Source organism: Oncorhynchus clarkii, unplaced genomic scaffold (assembly GCF_045791955.1).
Source record: "Oncorhynchus clarkii lewisi isolate Uvic-CL-2024 unplaced genomic scaffold, UVic_Ocla_1.0 unplaced_contig_13472_pilon_pilon, whole genome shotgun sequence".
Taxonomy (NCBI): Eukaryota; Metazoa; Chordata; class Actinopteri; order Salmoniformes; family Salmonidae; genus Oncorhynchus; species Oncorhynchus clarkii.
This window is the reverse complement of record NW_027260960.1, coordinates 75001-96626: the sequence shown is the minus strand read 5'-3', so window position 1 is coordinate 96626 and position 21626 is coordinate 75001. Positions and strand designations below refer to the sequence as shown.

General features: G+C 46.3%; 1 protein-coding gene across 1 annotated transcript in view; it reads left to right on the top strand.

The window, feature by feature from the left end:
- Nucleotides 1-21626, top strand: part of LOC139402684 (dachshund homolog 1-like) — a 106109-nt gene that overhangs the window by 51441 nt on the left and 33042 nt on the right. The window contains exons 4-5 of the mRNA XM_071146584.1: nt 14686-14873; nt 16834-16942. Coding sequence (XP_071002685.1) covers nt 14686-14873; nt 16834-16942 — 297 coding nt within the window. The remainder of the gene's footprint in view (nt 1-14685; nt 14874-16833; nt 16943-21626) is intronic.

Here is a 21626-nt window from a genome sequence, read left to right as displayed (position 1 = left end):
GTATTCACCTCCTCCATTATACTGTATGATGAATTCCTCCATCTGTATTCACCTCCTCCATTATACTGTATGATGAATATCCTCCATCTGTATTCACCTCCTCCATTATACTGAATGATGAATTCCTCCATCTGTATTCACCTCCTCCATTATACTGAATGATGAATTCCTCCATCTGTATTCACCTCCTCCATTATACTGAATGATGAATTCCTCCATCTGTATTCACCTCCTCCATTATACTGTATGATGAATTCCTCCATCTGTATTCACCTCCTCCATTATACTGTGATGATGAATTCCTCCATCTGTATTCACCTCCTCCATTATACTGTGATGATGAATTCCTCCATCTGTATTCACCTCCTCCATTATACTGTATGATGAATTCCTCCATCTGTATTCACCTCCTCCATTATACTGAATGATGAATTCCTCCATCTGTATTCACCTCCTCCATTATACTGTATGATGAATTCCTCCATCTGTATTCACCTCCTCCATTATACTGAATGATGAATTCCTCCATCTGTATTCACCTCCTCCATTATACTGAATGATGAATTCCTCCATCTGTATTCACCTCCTCCATTATACTGAATGATGAATTCCTCCATCTGTATTCACCTCCTCCATTATACTGAATGATGAATTCCTCCATCTGTATTCACCTCCTCCATTATACTGAATGATGAATTCCTCCATCTGTATTCACCTCCTCCATTATACTGTATGATGAATTCCTCCATCTGTATTCACCTCCTCCATTATACTGAATGATGAATTCCTCCATCTGTATTCACCTCCTCCATTATACTGAATGATGAATTCCTCCATCTGTATTCACCTCCTCCATTATACTGTATGATGAATTCCTCCATCTGTATTCACCTCCTCCATTATACTGTATGATGAATTCCTCCATCTGTATTCACCTCCTCCATTATACTGTATGATGAATTCCTCCATCTGTATTCACCTCCTCCATTATACTGAATGATGAATTCCTCCATCTGTATTCACCTCCTCCATTATACTGAAGGATGAATTCCTCCATCTGTATTCACCTCCTCCATTATACTGTATGATGAATTCCTCCATCTGTATTCACCTCCTCCATTATACTGTATGATGAATTCCTCCATCTGTATTCACCTCCTCCATTATACTGTATGATGAATTCCTCCATCTGTATTCACCTCCTCCATTATACTGAATGATGAATTCCTCCATCTGTATTCACCTCCTCCATTATACTGAATGATGAATTCCTCCATCTGTATTCACCTCCTCCATTATACTGTATGATGAATTCCTCCATCTGTATTCACCTCCTCCATTATACTGAATGATGAATTCCTCCATCTGTATTCACCTCCTCCATTATACTGTATGATGAATTCCTCCATCTGTATTCACCTCCTCCATTATACTGAATGATGAATTCCTCCATCTGTATTCACCTCCTCCATTATACTGAATGATGAATTCCTCCATCTGTATTCACCTCCTCCATTATACTGAATGATGAATTCCTCCATCTGTATTCACCTCCTCCATTATACTGAATGATGAATTCCTCCATCTGTATTCACCTCCTCCATTATACTGAATGATGAATTCCTCTGAATGATGAATTCCTCCATCTGTATTCACCTCCTCCATTATACTGAATGATGAATTCCTCCATCTGTATTCACCTCCTCCATTATACTGAATGATGAATTCCTCCATCTGTATTCACCTCCTCCATTATACTGAATGATGAATTCCTCCATCTGTATTCACCTCCTCCATTATACTGAATGATGAATTCCTCCATCTGTATGATGAATTCCTCCACCTCCTCCATTATACTGAATGATGAATTCCTCCATCTGTATTCACCTCCTCCATTATACTGTATGATGAATTCCTCCATCTGTATTCACCTCCTCCATTATACTGAATGATGAGTTCTAGTTTGCTCTGTTTTTTTTTGTTAATTCTTTCCTGTGTCAAGTAATTATCTTTTTTGTTTTCTCGTGATTTGATTGGGTCTAATTGTGCTGTTGTCCTGGGGCTCTGTAGGGTGTGTTTGTGTTTGTGAACAGAGCCCCAGGACCAGCTTGCTTAGGGACTCTTCTCCAGGTTCATCTCTCTGTAGGTGATGGCTTTATTATGGAAGGTTTGGGAATCGCTTCCTTTTAGGTGGTTGTAGAATTTAACGGCTCTTTTCTGGATTTTGATAATTAGTGGGTATCGGCCTAATTCTGCTCTGCATGCATTATTTGGTGTTTTACGTTGTACACAGAGGTTGTTTTTGCAGATTTCTGCATGCAGAGTCTCAATTTGGTGTTTGTCACATTTTGTGAATCTCTCTCTCTGTGTGTGTCAGGTTTAATCTTATAAAGGCTCATGTGACCTTTAGAAAGAGAAGATCAGACATGATCTGAAAAGACAGCAACACAATGGCACAAATACCATCTATGATTAATTACGGTGTGTGTGTGTGTGTGTGTGTGTGTGTGTGTGTGTGTCTCAGAGCGTGTACTACACAATAGACTAGTACCGTTTAATGCCTCCTTCAATCAACAGTGGGAATGTCACTTGGCTAGCACTTACTCACTTAAAACCAATCTCTTTAAAAAAGGTCTCTGTGTGTCACTGAATTCCACTACCACCTTTCTCGATCTCTCTTTCTCTCTCTCTCTTTCTCCCTCTCTCTTTCTCCCTCTCTCTTTCTCCCTCTCTCTATCTCTCTTTCTCCCTCTCTCTATCTCTCTTTCTCCCTCTCTCTTTCTCTCTTTCTCCCTCTCTCTTTCTCCCTCTCTCTTTCTCCCTCTCTCTTTCTCCCTCTCTCTTTCTCTCTCCCTCTTTCTCCCTCTCTCTTTCTCTGTCTCTTTCTCCCTCTCTCTTTCTCTATCTCTCTTTCTCCCTCTCTCTTTCTCTCTCCCTCTTTCTCCCTCTCTCTTTCTCCCTCTCTCTTTCTCCCTCTCTCTTTCTCTATCTCTCTTTCTCCCTCTCTCTTTCTCTCTCCCTCTTTCTCCCTCTCTCTTTCTCCCTCTCTCTTTCTCTATCTCTCTTTCTCCCTCTCTCTATCTCTCTTTCTCCCTCTCTCTATCTCTCTTTCTCCATCTCTCTTTCTCTCTCCCTCTTTCTCCCTCTCTCTTTCTCCCTCTCTCTTTCTCCCTCTCTCTTTCTCCCTCTCTCTTTCTCGCTCCCTCTTTCTCCCTCTCTCTTTCTCCCTCTCTCTTTCTCCCTCTCTCTCCGTCTCTATGTCTCCATCTGTCTCCCGATTCCACACCGCTAGCTGTCATGTGTGGCAGAGGGTGGGGAATCATTTACATTTGTTCAGTTTCTTTCTTATGGAATAATCTGTAGGAGGATGTGTTCAAGCCAAGTGTTCAGACACAAACCTTAGACACCAGTTTCTTTCTTATGGAATAATCTGTAGAAGGATGTGTTCCAGCCAAGTGTTCAGACACAAACCTTAGACACCAGTTTCTTTCTTATGGAATAATCTGTAGGAGGATGTGTTCCAGCCAAGTGTTCAGACACAAACCTTAGACACCAGTTTCTTACACTTGCCAATGATTTTCCCGGAGCTGAAATATTATTTTCATATCATCAGACATTCCCCATTTTGATCCATCTCTACCCCTGATGGAGGCAGCTGCTGCCTAATGCTCCAACCTGGACTCAGGGGCTGACGTAACATAGTAAACATAAATTCAGTACACCACAATTAGTATGGTATTTATTCATTTGTGGACGTCCATCATCCATAATGTATGATATGTTACAAAATGCAATTCATATGATGTGTTACAAAATGCAATTCATATGATGTGTTACAAAATGCAATTCATATGATATGTTGCGAATTGCAATTTGCACAATATAATATGTTACAAATTTGCAAAAGATTTGATATATTACTAATTTCAATTTGTTGTGTTAGCCTAGCTAATGTTAGCAAGGTGGCTAGGTGCCAAATGCTAACGTTAGCTAGGTGGCAAATGTTAGCTAGGCTAGGGGTTAGGAGTTAGGTTAAAGGGTTAGAGGAAGGGTTAGCTAACATGCTAAGTAGTTGAAAAGTAGCTACAAAGTAGTAAGTAGTTGCAAAGTTGCTAATTAGCTAAAATGCTACAGTTGTCCATGATGAGATTTGAACATGAAACCTTTGGGTTGCTAGATGTTAGCGTTTTACGCCTACCCATCCACTGCAACTAACCACCCTATTTTTGTTTTTGCTTTTTGTCTTACGGAACCATACCAAACGTAACATATCATACTAATCATACCTTTACCATGGTACGTCTAGTCTATGAGACCAGGCTGTATGCTCATCCTCTCTCTACTCTTTTCTCCTCTCCTCTTCTCCTGTGTGTGTGTGTGTGTGTGTGTGTGTGTGTGTGTGTGTGTGTGTGTGTGTGTGTGTGTGTGTGTGTGTGTGTGTGTGTGTGTGTGTGTGTGTGTGTGTGTGTGTGTGTGTGTGTGTGTGTGTGTGTGTGTGTGTGTGTGTGTGTGTGTGTGCGTGCGTGCGTGTAGCACCTCCGTAAACTAAGGCCTTAACATTTTCCGTTTGCATCAGTCTTACTTGTGTTGATGGTTCTGACCCACTACCACCTGTGTTGATGGTTCTGACCCACTACCACCTGTGTTGATGGTTCTGACCCACTACCACCTGTGTTGATGGTTCTGCCCCACTACCACCTGTGTTGATGGTTCTGACCCACTACCACCTGTGTTGATGGTTCTGACCCACTACCACCTGTGTTGATGGTTCTGCCCCACTACCACCTGTGTTGATGGTTCTGACCCACTACCACCTGTGTTGATGGTTCTGACCCACTACCACTTGTGTTGATGGTTCTGACCCACTACCACCTGTGTTGATGGTTCTGACCCACTACCACTTGTGTTGATGGTTCTGACCCACTACCACCTGTGTTGATGGTTCTGCCCCACTACCACCTGTGTTGATGGTTCTGCCCCCCTACCACCTGTGTTGATGGTTCTGACCCACTACCACCTGTGTTGATGGTTCTGCCCCACTACCACCTGTGTTGATGGTTCTGACCCACTACCACCTGTGTTGATGGTTCTGACCCACTACCACTTGTGTTGATGGTTCTGACCCACTACCACCTGTGTTGATGGTTCTGCCCCATTACCACCTGTGTTGATGGTTCTGCCCCCCTACCACCTGTGTTGATGGTTCTGACCCACTACCACCTGTGTTGATGGTTCTGCCCCCCTACCACCTGTGTTGATGGTTCTGACCCACTACCACCTGTGTTGATGGTTCTGCCCCACTACCACCTGTGGTGATGGTTCTGCCCCACTACCACCTGTGTTGATGGTTCCTCCCCACTACCACCTGTGTTGATGGTTCTGACCCACTACCACCTGTGTTGATGGTTCTGCCCCACTACCACTGTGTTGATGGTTCTGCCCCACTACCACCTGTGTTGATGGTTCTGCCCCACTACCACCCGTGTTGATGGTTCTGCCCCACTACCACCCGTGTTGATGGTTCTGACCCACTACCACCTGTGTTGATGGTTCTGACCCACTACCACCTGTGTTGATGGTTATGCCCCACTACCACCTGTGTTGATGGTTCTGACCCACTACCATCTGTGTTGATGGTTCTGCCCCACTACCACCTGTGTTGATGGTTCTGACCCACTACCACCTGTGTTGATGGTTCTGCCCCACTACCACCCGTGTTGATGGTTCTGCCCTACTACCACCTGTGTTGATGGTTCTGACCCACTACCACCTGTGTTGATGATTCTGACCCACTACCACCTGTGTTGATGGTTCTGACCCACTACCACCTGTGTTGATGGTTCTGACCCACTACCACCTGTGTTGATGGTTCTGCCCCCCTGTGTTGATGGTTCTGCCCCACTACCACCTGTGTTGATGGTTCTGCCCTACTACCACCTGTGTTGATGGTTCTGACCCACTACCACCTGTGTTGATGGTCCTGCCCCACTACCACCTGTGTTGATGGTCCTGCCCCACTACCACCTGTGTTGATGGTTCTGACCCACTACCACCTGTGTTGATGGTCCTGCCCCACTACCACCTGTGTTGATGATTCTGACCCACTACCACCTGTGTTGATGGTTCTGCCCCACTACCACCTGTGTTGATGGTTCTGCCCCACTACAACCTGTGTTGATGGTCCTGCCCCACTACCACCTGTGTTGATGGTTCTGACCCACTACCACCTGTGTTGATGGTTCTGACCCCCTGTGTTGATGGTTCTGACCCACTACCACCTGTGTTGATGGTTCTGCCCCCCTGTGTTGATGGTTCTGCCCCACTACCACCTGTGTTGATGGTTCTGCCCCACTACCACCTGTGTTGATGGTTCTGACCCACTACCACCTGTGTTGATGGTTCTGCCCCCCTGTGTTGATGGTTCTGCCCCACTACCACCTGTGTTGATGGTTCTGACCCACTACCACCTGTGTTGATGGTTCTGCCCCACTACCACCTGTGTTGATGGTTCTGCCCCACTACCACCTGTGTTGGATTCTGACCCACTACCACCTGTGTTGATGGTTCTGACCCCCTGTGTTGATGGTTCTGACCCACTACCACCTGTGTGTCACAGGAGGTTGGTGGCACCTTAATTGGGGAGGACAGGTTCGTGGTAATGACTGAATCTGAATCAGTGGAACGGTATCAAACACATCAAACACGTGGTTTCCATGGTTTCCAGGTGTTTGATGCCGTTCCATTCACTCCGTTCCAGACATTATGATGAGCCGTCCTCCTCTCAGCAGCCTCCACTGCTGTGTGTGTTTTGTTTGTGTCGTTACCATAAGCGATAAAACAATGTTAAACGTTAACCATTGTTAATTATAGGGCGAGCTGCACAATGAACAAACACAAAGCATTTGGCCTGTTTTTCCATAAAGCCACTTCCTCCTCACGGATGTCTAAATCGCTACAAACACACACACACACACACATTCATACACATTCTTACACTCACACGCACAAACACACGCACATTCATACACACAACACATGAACTACATTAACTAAGCAGCCATTAGCACCTTAATGTGGGAAAGAGAAGGCCATCACCAGTCAAACGCCGAGGTTTCTTTAGGAAATCTACAACATACATACAAGGTTTTGTACAGAGCATTCAGAAAGTATTCAGACCCCTTCCCTTTTCCCACATTTGGCTACGTTACAGCCTTTTTCTGATATTGATTAAATCGTTTTTTTTCTCTCATCAATCTACACACAATACCCCATAATGACATCACAATACCCCATAATGACATCACAATACCCCATAATGACAAAGCGAAAACAGGTTTTTAGACATTTCTGAAAATGTATAACAAATTTAAAACAGAAATATCTTATTTACATACAGTACCAGTCAAAAGTTTGGACACACCGACTCATTCAAGGGTTTTTCTTATTTTTTTAAAACTATTTTCTACATTTTAGACAAATAGTGAAGACATCAAAACTATGAAATAACACATATGTAATCATTTAGTAACCAAAAAAAGTGTTTAACAAATCAAAATATATTTTAGATTATTCAAAGTAGCCACTCTTGGCATTCTCTCAACCAGCTTCACCTGGAATGCTTTTCCAACAGTCTTGAAGGAGTTCCCACATATGCTGAGCACTTGTTGGCTGCTTTTCCTTCACTCTGCGGTCCAACTCATCCCAAACCATCTCAATTGGGTTGAGTTCGGGTGATTGTGGAGGCCAGGTCATCTGATGCAGCACTCCATCACTCTCCTTATTGGTCAAATAGCCCTTACACAGCCTGGAGGTGTGTTGGGTCATTGTCCTGTTGAAAAACAAATGAAAGTCCCACTAAGCGCAAACCAGATGGGATGGCGTATCGCTGCATAATACTGTAGTAGCCATGCTGGTTAAGTGTGCCTTGAATTCGAAATAAATCAGTGTCACCAGCAAAGCACCCTCACACCATCACACCTCCTCCTCCATGCTTCACGGTGGGAACCACACATTCGGAGATCATCTGTTCCACAAAGACACGGCAGTTGGAACCAAAAATCTCAAATTTGGTCTCATTGGTCGTGTTTCTTGGCTCAAGCAAGTCTCTTCTTCTTACTGGTGTGCTTTAGTAGTGGTTCCTTTAGTAGTGGTTCCTTTAGTAGTGGTTCCTTTAGTAGTGGTTCCTTTAGTAGTGGTTCCTTTAGTAGTGGCTCCTTTAGTAGTGGTTCCTTTAGTAGTGGTTCCTTTGGTAGTGGTTCCTTTAGTAGTGGTTCCTTTAGTAGTGGTTCCTTTAGTAGTGGTTCCTTTAGTAGTGGTTCCTTTAGTAGTGGTTCCTTTAGTAGTGGTTCCTTTAGTAGTGGTTCCTTTGGTAGTGGTTCCTTTAGTAGTGGTTCCTTTAGTAGTGGTTCCTTTAGTAGTGGTTCCTTTGCAGCAATTTGACCATGAAGCCTGATTCACACAGTCTCCTCTGAACAGTTGATGTTGAGATGTGTCTGTTACTTGAACTCTGCAAAGTATTTATTTGGGCTGCAATTTCTGAGGCAGGTAACTCAAATTAACTTATCTTCTGCAGCGGAGGTAACTCTGGGTCTTCCTTTCCTGTGGCGGTCCTCATGAGAGCCAGTTTCATCATAGCACTTGATGGTTTTTGCGACTGCACTTGAAGAATCGTTCAAAGTTCTTGAAATGTTATGTATTGACTGACCTTCATGTCTTAAAGTAATGATGGACTGTCATTTCTCTTTGCTTATTTGAGCTGTTCTTGCAATAATATGTGCTTGGTCTTTTACCAAATAGGGCTCTTCTGTATACCACCCCTACCTTGTCACAACACAACTGATTGGCTCAAACACATTAGGAACGGAAAAAAATTCCACAAATGAACTTAGAAGGCTACTTAGAAGAATATACAATATATTTTGATTTGTTTAACACTTTTTGGTTTACTAGATGATTCCATATGTGTTATTTCATAGTTTTGATGTCTTCGCTATTATTCTACAATGTAGAAAATAGGAAATATAACTGGGGTAGAAAAAACTGGGGTAGGTGTGTCCAAACTTTTGACTGGTACTGTAAGTATTCAGACCCTTGGCTATGAGACGCACGAAGGGGACCAAGAACCCAATGGTCACTCTGACAGAACTCCAGAGTTCCTCTGCGGAGATGGGAGAACCTTCCAGAAGGGCAACCATCCCTGCAGCCCTCCACCAATCAGGCCTTTATGGTCGAGTGGCCAGACGGAAGCCACTCCTCAGCAAAAGGCACATGACAGCCCGCTTGGAGTTTGCCAAAATGCACCTAAAGGACACTCAGACAATGAGAAACAAGATTCTCTGATCTGATGAAACCATGAGTGAACTCTTTGGCCTGAATGCCAAGTGTCACGTCTGGAGGAAACCTGGCACCATCCATATGGTGAAGCATGGTGGTGGTAGCATCATGTCTGGAGGAAACCTGGCACCATCCATACGGTGAAGCATGGTGGTGGTAGCATCATGTCTGGAGGAAACCTGGCACCATCCCTACGGTGAAGCATGGTGGTGGTAGCATCATGTCTGGAGGAAACCTGGCACCATCCCTACGGTGAAGCATGGTGGTGGTAGCATCATGTCTGGAGGAAACCTGGCACCATCCATATGGTGAAGCATGGTGGTGGTAGCGTCATGCTGTGGGGATGTTTTTCAGTGTCAGGGACTGGGAGACTAGTCAGGATCGAAGGAAAGATGACAAGTACAGAGAGATCCTTGATGAAAACCTGCTCCAGTGTGCTCATGACCTCAGACTGGGGCGAAGGTTCACCTTCCAACAGGACAACGATCCTAAGCACACAGCCGAGACAACGCAGGAGTGGCTTCGGGACAAGTCTCTGAATGTCCTTTGGTGGCCCAGCCAGAGCCCGGACTTGAACCTGATCGAACATCTCTGGAGAAACCTGAAAATAGATGTGCAGCGACGCTCCCCATCCAACCTGACAGAGTTTGGATCATAAACTTTTTTGTAGTTTTTTAAAACATTATTGTCATTGTCTGTATTTCTGTTCTGTAAGGTCTTTTTTTCTTAGATGAGCAACCATGGCGACCTTTGTTAGGGATTATGCTGAAATTTAAAGGCTAGGCCAGACATGAAGGAAATATATAATGTAATTAGCTGGGTCCTATAGCAACTAATAACCAATTCCTCCATTCCTCCAACATGCGTTCATCTCCTTCCATTCAGGAGGACATCTTTTGTTTCTATTTCTGGCCGGGTTGAGGGAGGGGTGAGGGAGGGAGGGAGGGAGGGAGGGAGGGTGAGGGAGGGAGGGAGGGAGAGGTGGGAGGGAGAGGGAGAGGTGAGAGGTGGGAGGGAGGGAGGGAGGGTGAGGGAGGGAGTGTGAGAGGTGGGAGGGAGGGAGGGAGTGTGAGAGGTGGGAGGGAGGGAGGGTGAGGAAGGGAGAGTGAGGGAGGGAGGGGTGAGGGAGGGGGCGTGAGGAAGGGTAAATTGCAAAAGGCGTCCAGATGAACCATATGTGTAATCCACCTAATTTAGTAAAAGCTTTTTCTTTTAAAATGTCTTTCTGTTTCCATCTCTTCTTTGGGGACTTCTTTTTGTTTGCACACATGATATTATATTTGGGACATTGTGTGGAATTTGGTCCAAGTTTACTGTCTTTGTGTTTGGAATTACTCAGCGTTCCGTTGGCACGGCGACAGAGCAGTCATTAGCTCTCTTTTGTTTCGCTTCCTGCTTCTGTTGTTTTATTTTTGGTTTTGTTTTCTTGAATGTTCAATATTCAGATTGTTCCCTCCTCTCCCATGTGGATTGGTTTATGCATCTATAAAATAGTTACATTTCAACAGCACACAGGGATGAAATAGTGGGTCTGATACACAGGGATGAAATAGTGGGTCTGATACACAGGGATGAAATAGTGGGTCTGATACACAGGGGTGAAATAGTGGGTCTGATACACAGGGCTGAAATAGTGGGTCTGATACACAGGGGTGAAATAGTGGGTCTGATACACAGGGGTGAAATAGTGGGTCTGATACACAGGGGTGAAATAGTGGGTCTGATACACAGGGGTGAAATAGTGGGTCTGATACACAGGGGTGAAATAGTGGGTCTGATACACAGGGATGAAATAGTGGGTCTGATACACAGGGGTGAAATAGTGGGTCTGATGATACACAGGGGTGAAATAGTGGGTCTGATGATACACAGGGGTGAAATAGTGGGTCTGATACACCGGGCTGAAATAGTGGGTCTGATGATACACAGGGGTCTTGTTTGACTGGCTTTTACTTTCTAGCTGTTTGTCTGTTTAAATTTGAGATGAGCAAAAGCTAACACAATAGTCTGGTGTCATTGTGCATATTATGCATTTCCTATGTAGGTTTAGGTGTTGTATTGTACAAATCCAGCACATACAACACTGTAACCTGCCCAAACCATGTCCTCAATGTCTGCTATTTCTGTTCATCTAAATGAAGGCCTCATTGTGGATAATTGTCTTCCGTGTGTTTCTGAGACAGACTGTAGCTCTGTGGTAGCTGAGACACACCGTCATAGTCTCAGTCTGTCCCGTCACAGACAGACTGTAGCTCTGTGGTAGCTGAGACACACCGTCGTAGTCTCAGTCTGTCCCGTCACAGACAGACTGTAGCTCTGTGGTAGCTGAGACACACCGTCATAGTCTCAGTCTGTCCCGTCACAGACAGACTGTAGCTCTGTGGTAGCTGAGACACACCGTCGTAGTCTCAGTCTGTCCCGTCACAGACAGACTGTAGCTCTGTGGTAGCTGAGACACACCGTCATAGTCTCAGTCTGTCCCATCACAGACAGATGGGACCCTTCAGAGCCACCCCCCCCCCCCCCCCCCACACACACACACACACAGACACACACACACACAGACACACACACACACACACACACACTTAAACACATAGGGAAACACACACACACACACACAGACACACACACACACACACACAGACACACACACACACACACAGACACACACACACACACACACACACACACACACACACACTGACAGCGCTGTAGTGTTTTAGTTAGAGGGGGTAATGTTCTGGAGTCTTCTCTGAGGCCTGTCTGTTTGTTGTCACCACTTTCTACTGAGCTCCTCCAGACATCATGATATAAAGTGACAGTTGAAGGAAGACAGAAGTCTGGTGTAAATCATGAACACGTCTCCACCAGAATAATAATTAGGAATGTGGAAACATACTATTAACCAGCACAGCATCTTTTTTGGACTTGACTTTTGATTTTACTTTTACTAAAACATGTGGCTTCTTCCTTTTGAGTGACATCTCTGTAGTAGTCTGCTAACATCTAACATCTCTGTAGTAGTCTGCTAACATCTAACATCTCTAGTAGTCTGCTAACATCTAACATCTCTAGTAGTCTGCTAACATCTAACATCTCTGTGGTCGTCTGCTAACATCTAACATCTCTGTAGTAGTCTGCTAACATCTAACATCTCTCTAGTAGTCTGCTAGCATCTAACATCTCTCTAGTAGTCTGATAACATCTAACATCTCTCTAGTAGTCTGCTAACATCTAACATCTCTCTAGTCGTCTGCTAACATCTAACATCTCTAGTCATCTGCTAACATCTAACATCTCTAGTCATCTGCTAACATCTAACATCTCTAGTCGTCTGCTAACATCTAACATCTCTCTAGTAGTCTGCTAACATCTAACATCTCTAGTCGTCTGCTAACATCTAACATCTCTAGTCGTCTGCTAACATCTAACATCTCTAGTCATCTGCTAACATCTAACATCTCTAGTCGTCTGCTAACATCTAACATCTCTAGTCGTCTGCTAACATCTAACATCTCTCTAGTAGTCTGCTAACATCTAACATCTCTCTAGTAGTCCGATAGCATCTAACATCTCTCTAGTAGTCTGCTAACATCTAACATCTCTAGTCGTCTGCTAACATCTCTCTAGTAGTCTGCTAACATCTAACATCTCTCTAGTAGTCTGCTAACATCTAACATCTCTCTAGTCGTCTGCTAACATCTAACATCTCTGTAGTAGTCTGCTAACATCTCTCTAGTCGTCTGCTAACATCTAACATCTCTCTAGTCGTCTGCTAGCATCTAACATCTCTAGTCGTCTGCTAACATCTCTCTAGTAGTCTGCTAGCATCTAACATCTCTAGTCGTCTGCTAACATCTCTCTAGTAGTCTGCTAACATCTCTCTAGTCGTCTGCTAGCATCTAACATCTCTAGTCGTCTGCTAACATCTCTCTAGTAGTCTGCTAACATCTAACATCTCTCTAGTAGTCTGCTAACATCTAACATCTCTCTAGTCGTCTGCTAACATCTAACATCTCTGTAGTAGTCTGCTAACATCTCTCTAGTCGTCTGCTAACATCTAACATCTCTCTAGTAGTCTGCTAACATCTAACATCTCTCTAGTAGTCTGCTAACATCTCTCTAGTCGTCTGCTAACATCTAACATCTCTAGTAGTCTGCTAACATCTAACATCTCTAGTAGTCTGCTAACATCTCTCTAGTCGTCTGCTAACACAATACTAGTGGAAGGAAAAGGGTCTTGTTTTTCCCACATCGTCCAATCATTCAATTCAGTCTAATTAGTCACTTTTATTTATTTTCATTTTCCAGTGTCTAGTAAAGGTCCTAAAGCTCTTCAAAGACAACTTCTCATTTGAACATCTTTAAGCTTTATATTCAAAATAATACATGTCAGAATGTGAAGTGGAAGAGCTAATAACCTTTATTCTCAGACACCCCTCCTCTCCTCCTCCTCTTCCACCTCCTCCTCTCCTCCTTCTCCTCTTTATTCTCCCCTTCCTCCTCCTTCTTCTCCCCCTCCTCCTCCTCTTCCACCTCCTCCTCTCCTCCTTCTCCTCTTTATTCTCCCCTTCCTCCTCCTTCTTCTCCCCCTCCTCCTCCTCTTCATCATCATCTTCCTCCTCTCCTCCTTCTCCTCTTTATTCTCCCCTTCCTCCTCCTTATTCTCCCCCTCCTCTTTTTCATCATCTTCCTCCTCCTCCTCCTCTTCCTCCTTCTCTTCCTTCTCCTCCTCTTCTTCCACCTCCTCCTCTCTTCCTTCTCCTCTTTATTCTCCCCTTCCTCCTCCTTCTTCTCCCCCTCCTTCTACTCTTCATCATCATCTTCCTCCTTCTCTTCCTTCTCCTCCTCCTCTTCCTCCTCATCCTCTCCTCTTCACTCAGAGTATGACAGAGGGACAGCAAAATGGAACTGTGTGTCTATTTCTGGATCATCAACAAAGAGTCTTTTTAGTGATTTCACCCAGAGGACAAAAAAAGTAAAGTGTCATGGAGATTGTGTGATGTATTTTCTGTACTGTGATTGGCTGTTTCAAAGAGTCCATCTCAGATGTTGTTATATGACCTTCCACTCTTTGTTTACATGTTCTTCCCCTTGTTTGTTCAAGCGTTTCATGTCCCCAGAGATGTTCGGTTTTGGGATGTTGAGCATCACAAATGTTGCTCTGGACACCTGGTTTCACAAGTCAAACAGCATTCTGTTTGGTCTAGTGTCCTGAGTGTGACAATATAATGGTTTACACTCCACCTTCTAACGTATGCTATGCTGCCACAAAGCTCAATAGAAAACCATCTCTCTCTTTCTCGCCCCCTTTCCCTCCCTCCCCCTTTCCCTCCCTCCCTCCCTCAGGTCTGGAACACCTCCCGTTCATGATGATGTCACACCCCCTGATCCCTGTCAGTATGGCCCCTGCCTCCGTCTCCATGGCAATGAGTCAGATGAACCACCTCAACACGTTAGCCAGCATGGCCTCTGCTGCCCAGGTCCACCACTCTACCCTCTCCTCCCGCGGCCGCATGGTCACCTCCGTTATAAAGGTATGTTAGTATGGTCACCTCTGTTACAAAGGTATGTTAGCATGGAGGTCACCTCTGTTGTAAAGGTATGTTAGTATGGTCACCTCTGTTGTAAAGGTATGTTAGCATGGTCACCTCTGTTATAAAGGTATGTTAGCATGGAGGTCACCTCTGTTGTAAAGGTATGTTAGCATGGAGGTCACCTCTGTTATGAAGGTATGTTAGTATGGAGGTTACCTCTGTTATAAAGGTATGTTAGCATGGAGGTCACCTCTGTTACAAAGGTATGTTAGCATGGAGGTCACCTCTGTTGTAAAGGTATGTTAGCATGGTCACCTCTGTTACAAAGGTATGTTAGCATGGAGGTCACCTCTGTTGTAAAGGTATGTTAGCATGGAGGTCACCTCTGTTATAAAGGTATGTTAGCATGGAGGTCACCTCTGTTGTAAAGGTATGTTAGCATGGTCACCTCTGTTACAAAGGTATGTTAGCATGGAGGTCACCTCTGTTGTAAAGGTATGTTAGCATGGTCACCTCTGTTACAAAGGTATGTTAGCATGGAGGTCACCTCTGTTGTAAAGGTATGTTAGCATGGAGGTCACCTCTGTTGTAAAGGTACAGTATGTTAGCATGGTTACCTCTGTTATAAAGGTATGTTAGCATGGAGGTCACCTCTGTTGTAAAGGTATGTTAGCATGGTCACCTCTGTTATAAAGGTATGTTAGCATGGAGGTCACCTCTGTTATAAAGGTATGTTAGCATGGAGGTCACCTCTGTTGTAAAGGTACAGTATGTTAGCATGGAGGTCACCTCTGTTATGAAGGTACAGTATGTTAGCATGGTTACCTCTGTTATAAAGGTATGTTAGCATGGAGGTCACCTCTGTTGTAAAGGTATGTTAGCATGGAGGTCACCTCTGTTATAAAGGTATGTTAGCATGGAGGTCACCTCTGTTACAAAGGTATGTTAGCATGGAGGTCACCTCTGTTATAAAGGTATGTTAGCATGGAGGTCACCTCTGTTATAAAGGTATGTTAGCATGGAGGTCACCTCTGTTATGAAGGTATGTTAGCATGGAGGTCACCTCTGTTATAAAGGTATGTTAGCATGGAGGTCACCTCTGTTATAAAGGTATGTTAGCATGGAGGTCACCTCTGTTATAAAGGTATGTTAGCATGGAGGTCACCTCTGTTGTAAAGGTATGTTAGCATGGAGGTCACCTCTGTTGTAAAGGTACAGTATGTTAGCATGGTTACCTCTGTTATAAAGGTATGTTAGCATGGAGGTCACCTCTGTTATGAAGGTATGTTAGTATGGTCACCTCTGTTATAAAGGTATGTTAGCATGGAGGTCACCTCTGTTATAAAGGTATGTTAGCATGGAGGTCACCTCCGTTGTAAAGGTATGTTAGCATGGAGGTCACCTCTGTTGTAAAGGTATGTTAGTATGGTCACCTCTGTTATAAAGGTATGTTAGCATAGAGGTCACCTCTGTTATAAAGGTATGTTAGCATAGAGGTCACCTCTGTTATAAAGGTATGTTAGCATAGTCACCTGTGTTGTAAAGGTAGGTCAGAGCATTATGGGTACTGTAGTACATTATGCTACGGCCACCTGTTATAAAGGTATGTTAGCATAGTCACCTGTGTTATAAAGGTAGGTCAGAGCATTATGGGTACTGTAGTACATTATGCTACGGCCACCTGTTATAAAGGTAGGTCAGAGCATTATGGGTACTGTAGTACATTATGCTACGGCCACCTGTTATAAAGGTAGGTCAGAGCATTATGGGTACTGTAGTACATTATGCTACGGCTACCTGTTATAAAGGTAGACTGGATGGTCTCATGATATTATACCAGAAGTTTCCTTTCAAGCCATGAGAGCATCCCATCAAACCTTTCCTGGACACTTATTATTCTAAAATATTCATTGATGTTGACGTGTGTTTCCACTCACTATGGTGTTGTTCTTCATTCTAGGAGCGTGTTCGGGACAGTCCGTCTCCCTCTCCCTCTCACCTGTCCTCTCGTCACAGCAGCAGCATCTCCAGCTCCCCAGTACACACAGAACACTCTGCAGACAGGATCCGTACGTACCCTAACCCAGTACACACAGAACACTCTACAGACAGGACCCGTACGTACCCTAACCCAGTACACACAGAACACTCTACAGACAGGACCCGTACGTACCCTAACCCAGTACACACAGAACACTCTACAGACAGGACCCGTACGTACCCTAACCCAGCACACAGAACACTCTGCAGACAGAACCCGTACCCTAACCCAGCACACAGAACACTCAGCAGACAGGGACGGAACGTACCCTAACCCAGCACACAGAACACTCTGCAGACAGGGACGGAACGTACCCTAACCCAGCACACAGAACACTCTGCAGACAGGACCCGTACGTACCCTAACCCAGCACACAGAACACTCTGCAGACAGGACCCGTACGTACCCTAACCCAGCACACAGAACACTCTACAGACAGGACCCGTAGTACCCTAACCCAGCACACAGAACACTCTGCAGACAGGACCCGTACGTACACTAACCCAGCACACAGAACACTCTGCAGACAGGACCCGTACGTACACTAACCCAGCACACAGAAAACTCTACAGACAGGACCCGTACGTACCCTAACCCAGCACACAGAACACTCTACAGACAGGACCCGTAGTACCCTAACCCAGCACACAGAACACTCTACAGACAGGACCCGTACGTACCCTAACCCTAACCCAGCACACAGAACACTCTACAGACAGGACCCGTACGTACGTACCCTAACCCAGCACACAGAACACTCTACAGACAGGACCCGTACGTACCCTAACCCAGCACACAGAACACTCTACAGGCAGGGCCCGTAGTACCCTAACCCAGCACACAGAACACTCTACAGACAGGACCCGTACGTACACTAACCCAGCACACAGAACACTCTACAGACAGGACCCGTACGTACGTACCCTAACCCAGCACACAGAACACTCTGCAGACAGGACCCGTACGTACACTAACCCAGTACACACAGAACACTCTACAGACAGGACCCGTACGTACCCTAACCCAGTACACACAGAACACTCTACAGACAGGACCCGTACGTACCCTAACCCAGCACACAGAACACTCTGCAGACAGAACCCGTACCCTAACCCAGCACACAGAACACTCAGCAGACAGGGACGGAACGTACCCTAACCCAGCACACAGAACACTCTGCAGACAGGGACGGAACGTACCCTAACCCAGCACACAGAACACTCTGCAGACAGGACCCGTACGTACCCTAACCCAGCACACAGAACACTCTGCAGACAGGACCCGTACGTACCCTAACCCAGTACACACAGAACACTCTGCAGACAGGACCCGTACGTACCCTAACCCAGCACACAGAACACACTGCAGACAGGACCCGTACGTTGACTAACCCAGCACACAGAACACTCTACAGACAGGACCCGTACGTACCCTAACCCAGCACACAGAACACTCTGCAGACAGGACCCGTACGTACCCTAACCCAGCACACAGAACACTCTACAGACAGGACCCGTAGTACCCTAACCCAGCACACAGAACACTCTGCAGACAGGACCCGTACGTACACTAACCCAGCACACAGAACACTCTGCAGACAGGACCCGTACGTACACTAACCCAGCACACAGAAAACTCTACAGACAGGACCCGTACGTACCCTAACCCAGCACACAGAACACTCTACAGACAGGACCCGTAGTACCCTAACCCAGCACACAGAACACTCTACAGACAGGACCCGTACGTACCCTAACCCTAACCCAGCACACAGAATACTCTACAGACAGGACCCGTACGTACGTACCCTAACCCAGCACACAGAACACTCTACAGACAGGACCCGTACGTACCCTAACCCAGCACACAGAACACTCTACAGGCAGGGCCCGTAGTACCCTAACCCAGCACACAGAACACTCTACAGACAGGACCCGTACGTACACTAACCCAGCACACAGAACACTCTACAGACAGGACCCGTACGTACGTACCCTAACCCAGCACACAGAACACTCTGCAGACAGGACCCGTACGTACCCTAACCCAGTACACACAGAACACTCTGCAGACAGGACCCGTACGTACCCTAACCCAGCACACAGAACACTCTACAGACAGGACCCGTACGTACCCTAACCCAGCACACAGAACACTCTACAGACAGGACCCGTATGTACCCTAACCCAGCACACAGAACACTCTGTAGACAGGACCCGTACGTACACTAACCCAGCACACAGAACTCTCTACAGACAGGACCCGTACGTACCCTAACCCTAACCCAGCACACAGAACACTCTACAGACAGGACCCGTACGTACCCTAACCCAGCACACAGAACACTCTACAGACAGGACCCGTACGTACCCTAACCCAGCACACATAACACTCTACAGACAGGACCCGTAGTACCCTAACCCAGCACACAGAACACTCTACAGACAGGACCCGTATGTACCCTAACCCAGCACACAGAACACTCTGCAGACAGGACCCGTACGTACACTAACCCAGCACACAGAACACTCTGCAGACAGGACCCGTACGTACACTAACCCAGCACACAGAAAACTCTACAGACAGGACCCGTACGTACCCTAACCCAGCACACAGAACACTCTACAGACAGGACCCGTAGTACCCTAACCCAGCACACAGAACACTCTACAGACAGGACCCGTACGTACCCTAACCCTAACCCAGCACACAGAACACTCTACAGACAGGACCCGTACGTACGTACCCTAACCCAGCACACAGAACACTCTACAGACAGGACCCGTACGTACCCTAACCCAGCACACAGAACACTCTACAGGCAGGGCCCGTAGTACCCTAACCCAGCACACAGAACACTCTACAGACAGGACCCGTACGTACGTACCCTAACCCAGCACACAGAACACTCTGCAGACAGGACCCGTACGTACCCTAACCCAGTACACACAGAACACTCTGCAGACAGGACCCGTACGTACCCTAACCCAGCACACAGAACACTCTACAGACAGGACCCGTACGTACCCTAACCCAGCACACAGAACACTCTACAGACAGGACCCGTATGTACCCTAACCCAGCACACAGAACACTCTGTAGACAGGACCCGTACGTACACTAACCCAGCACACAGAACACTCTACAGACAGGACCCGTACGTACCCTAACCCTAACCCAGCACACAGAACACTCTACAGACAGGACCCGTACGTACCCTAACCCAGCACACAGAACACTCTGCAGACAGGACCCGTACGTACCCTAACCCAGCACACAGAACACTCTACAGACAGGACCCGTACGTACCCTAACCCTAACCCAGCACACAGAACACTCTACAGACAGGACCCGTACGTACCCTAACCCTAACCCAGCACACAGAACACTCTACAGACAGGACCCGTACGTACCCTAACCCTAACCCAGCACACAGAACACTCTACAGACAGGACCCGTACGTACCCTAACCCAGCACACAGAACACTCTACAGACAGGACCCGTACCCTAACCCAGCACACAGAACACTCTACAGACAGGACCCGAACGTACCCTAACCCAGCACACAGAACACTCTACAGACAGGACCCGTACGTACCCTAACCCAGCACACAGAACACTCTACAGACAGGACCCGTACGTACCCTAACCCTAACCCAGCACACAGAACACTCTACAGACAGGACCCGTACGTACCCTAACCCAGCACACAGAACACTCTACAGACAGGACCCATACGTACCCTAACCAAGCACACAGAACACTCTACAGACAGGACCCGTACGTACCCTAACCCTAACCCAGCACACAGAACACTCTACAGACAGGACCCGTACGTACCCTAACCCAGCACACAGAACACTCTACAGACAGGACCCATACGTACCCTAACCAAGCACACAGAACACTCTACAGACAGGACCCGTACGTACCCTAACCCAGCACACAGAACACAGAACACTCTACAGACAGGACCCGTACGTACCCTAACCCAGCACACAGAACACTCTACAGACAGGACCCGTAGTACCCTAACCCAGCACACAGAACACTCTACAGACTGGACCCGTACGTACCCTAACCCAGCACACAGAACACTCTGCAGACAGGACCCGTACGTACACTAACCCAGCACACAGAACACTCTGCAGACAGGACCCGTACGTACACTAACCCAGCACACAGAAAACTCTACAGACAGGACCCGTACGTACCCTAACCCAGCACACAGAACACTCTGCAGACAGGACCCGTACGTACCCTAACCCAGCACACAGAACACTCTACAGACAGGACCCGTACGTACCCTAACCCTAACCCAGCACACAGAACACTCTACAGACAGGACCCGTACGTACCCTAACCCTAACCCAGCACACAGAACACTCTACAGACAGGACCCATACGTACCCTAACCCTAACCCAGCACACAGAACACTCTACAGACAGGACCCGTACGTACCCTAACCCAGCACACAGAACACTCTGCAGACAGGACCCGTAGTACCCTAACCCAGCACACAGAACACTCTACAGACAGGACCCGTACGTACCCTAACCCAGCACACAGAACACTCTACAGACAGGACCCGTACGTACCCTAACCCAGCACACAGAACACTCTACAGACAGGACCCGTACGTACCCTAACCCAGCACACAGAACACTCTACAGACAGGACCCGTAGTACCCTAACCCAGCACACAGAACA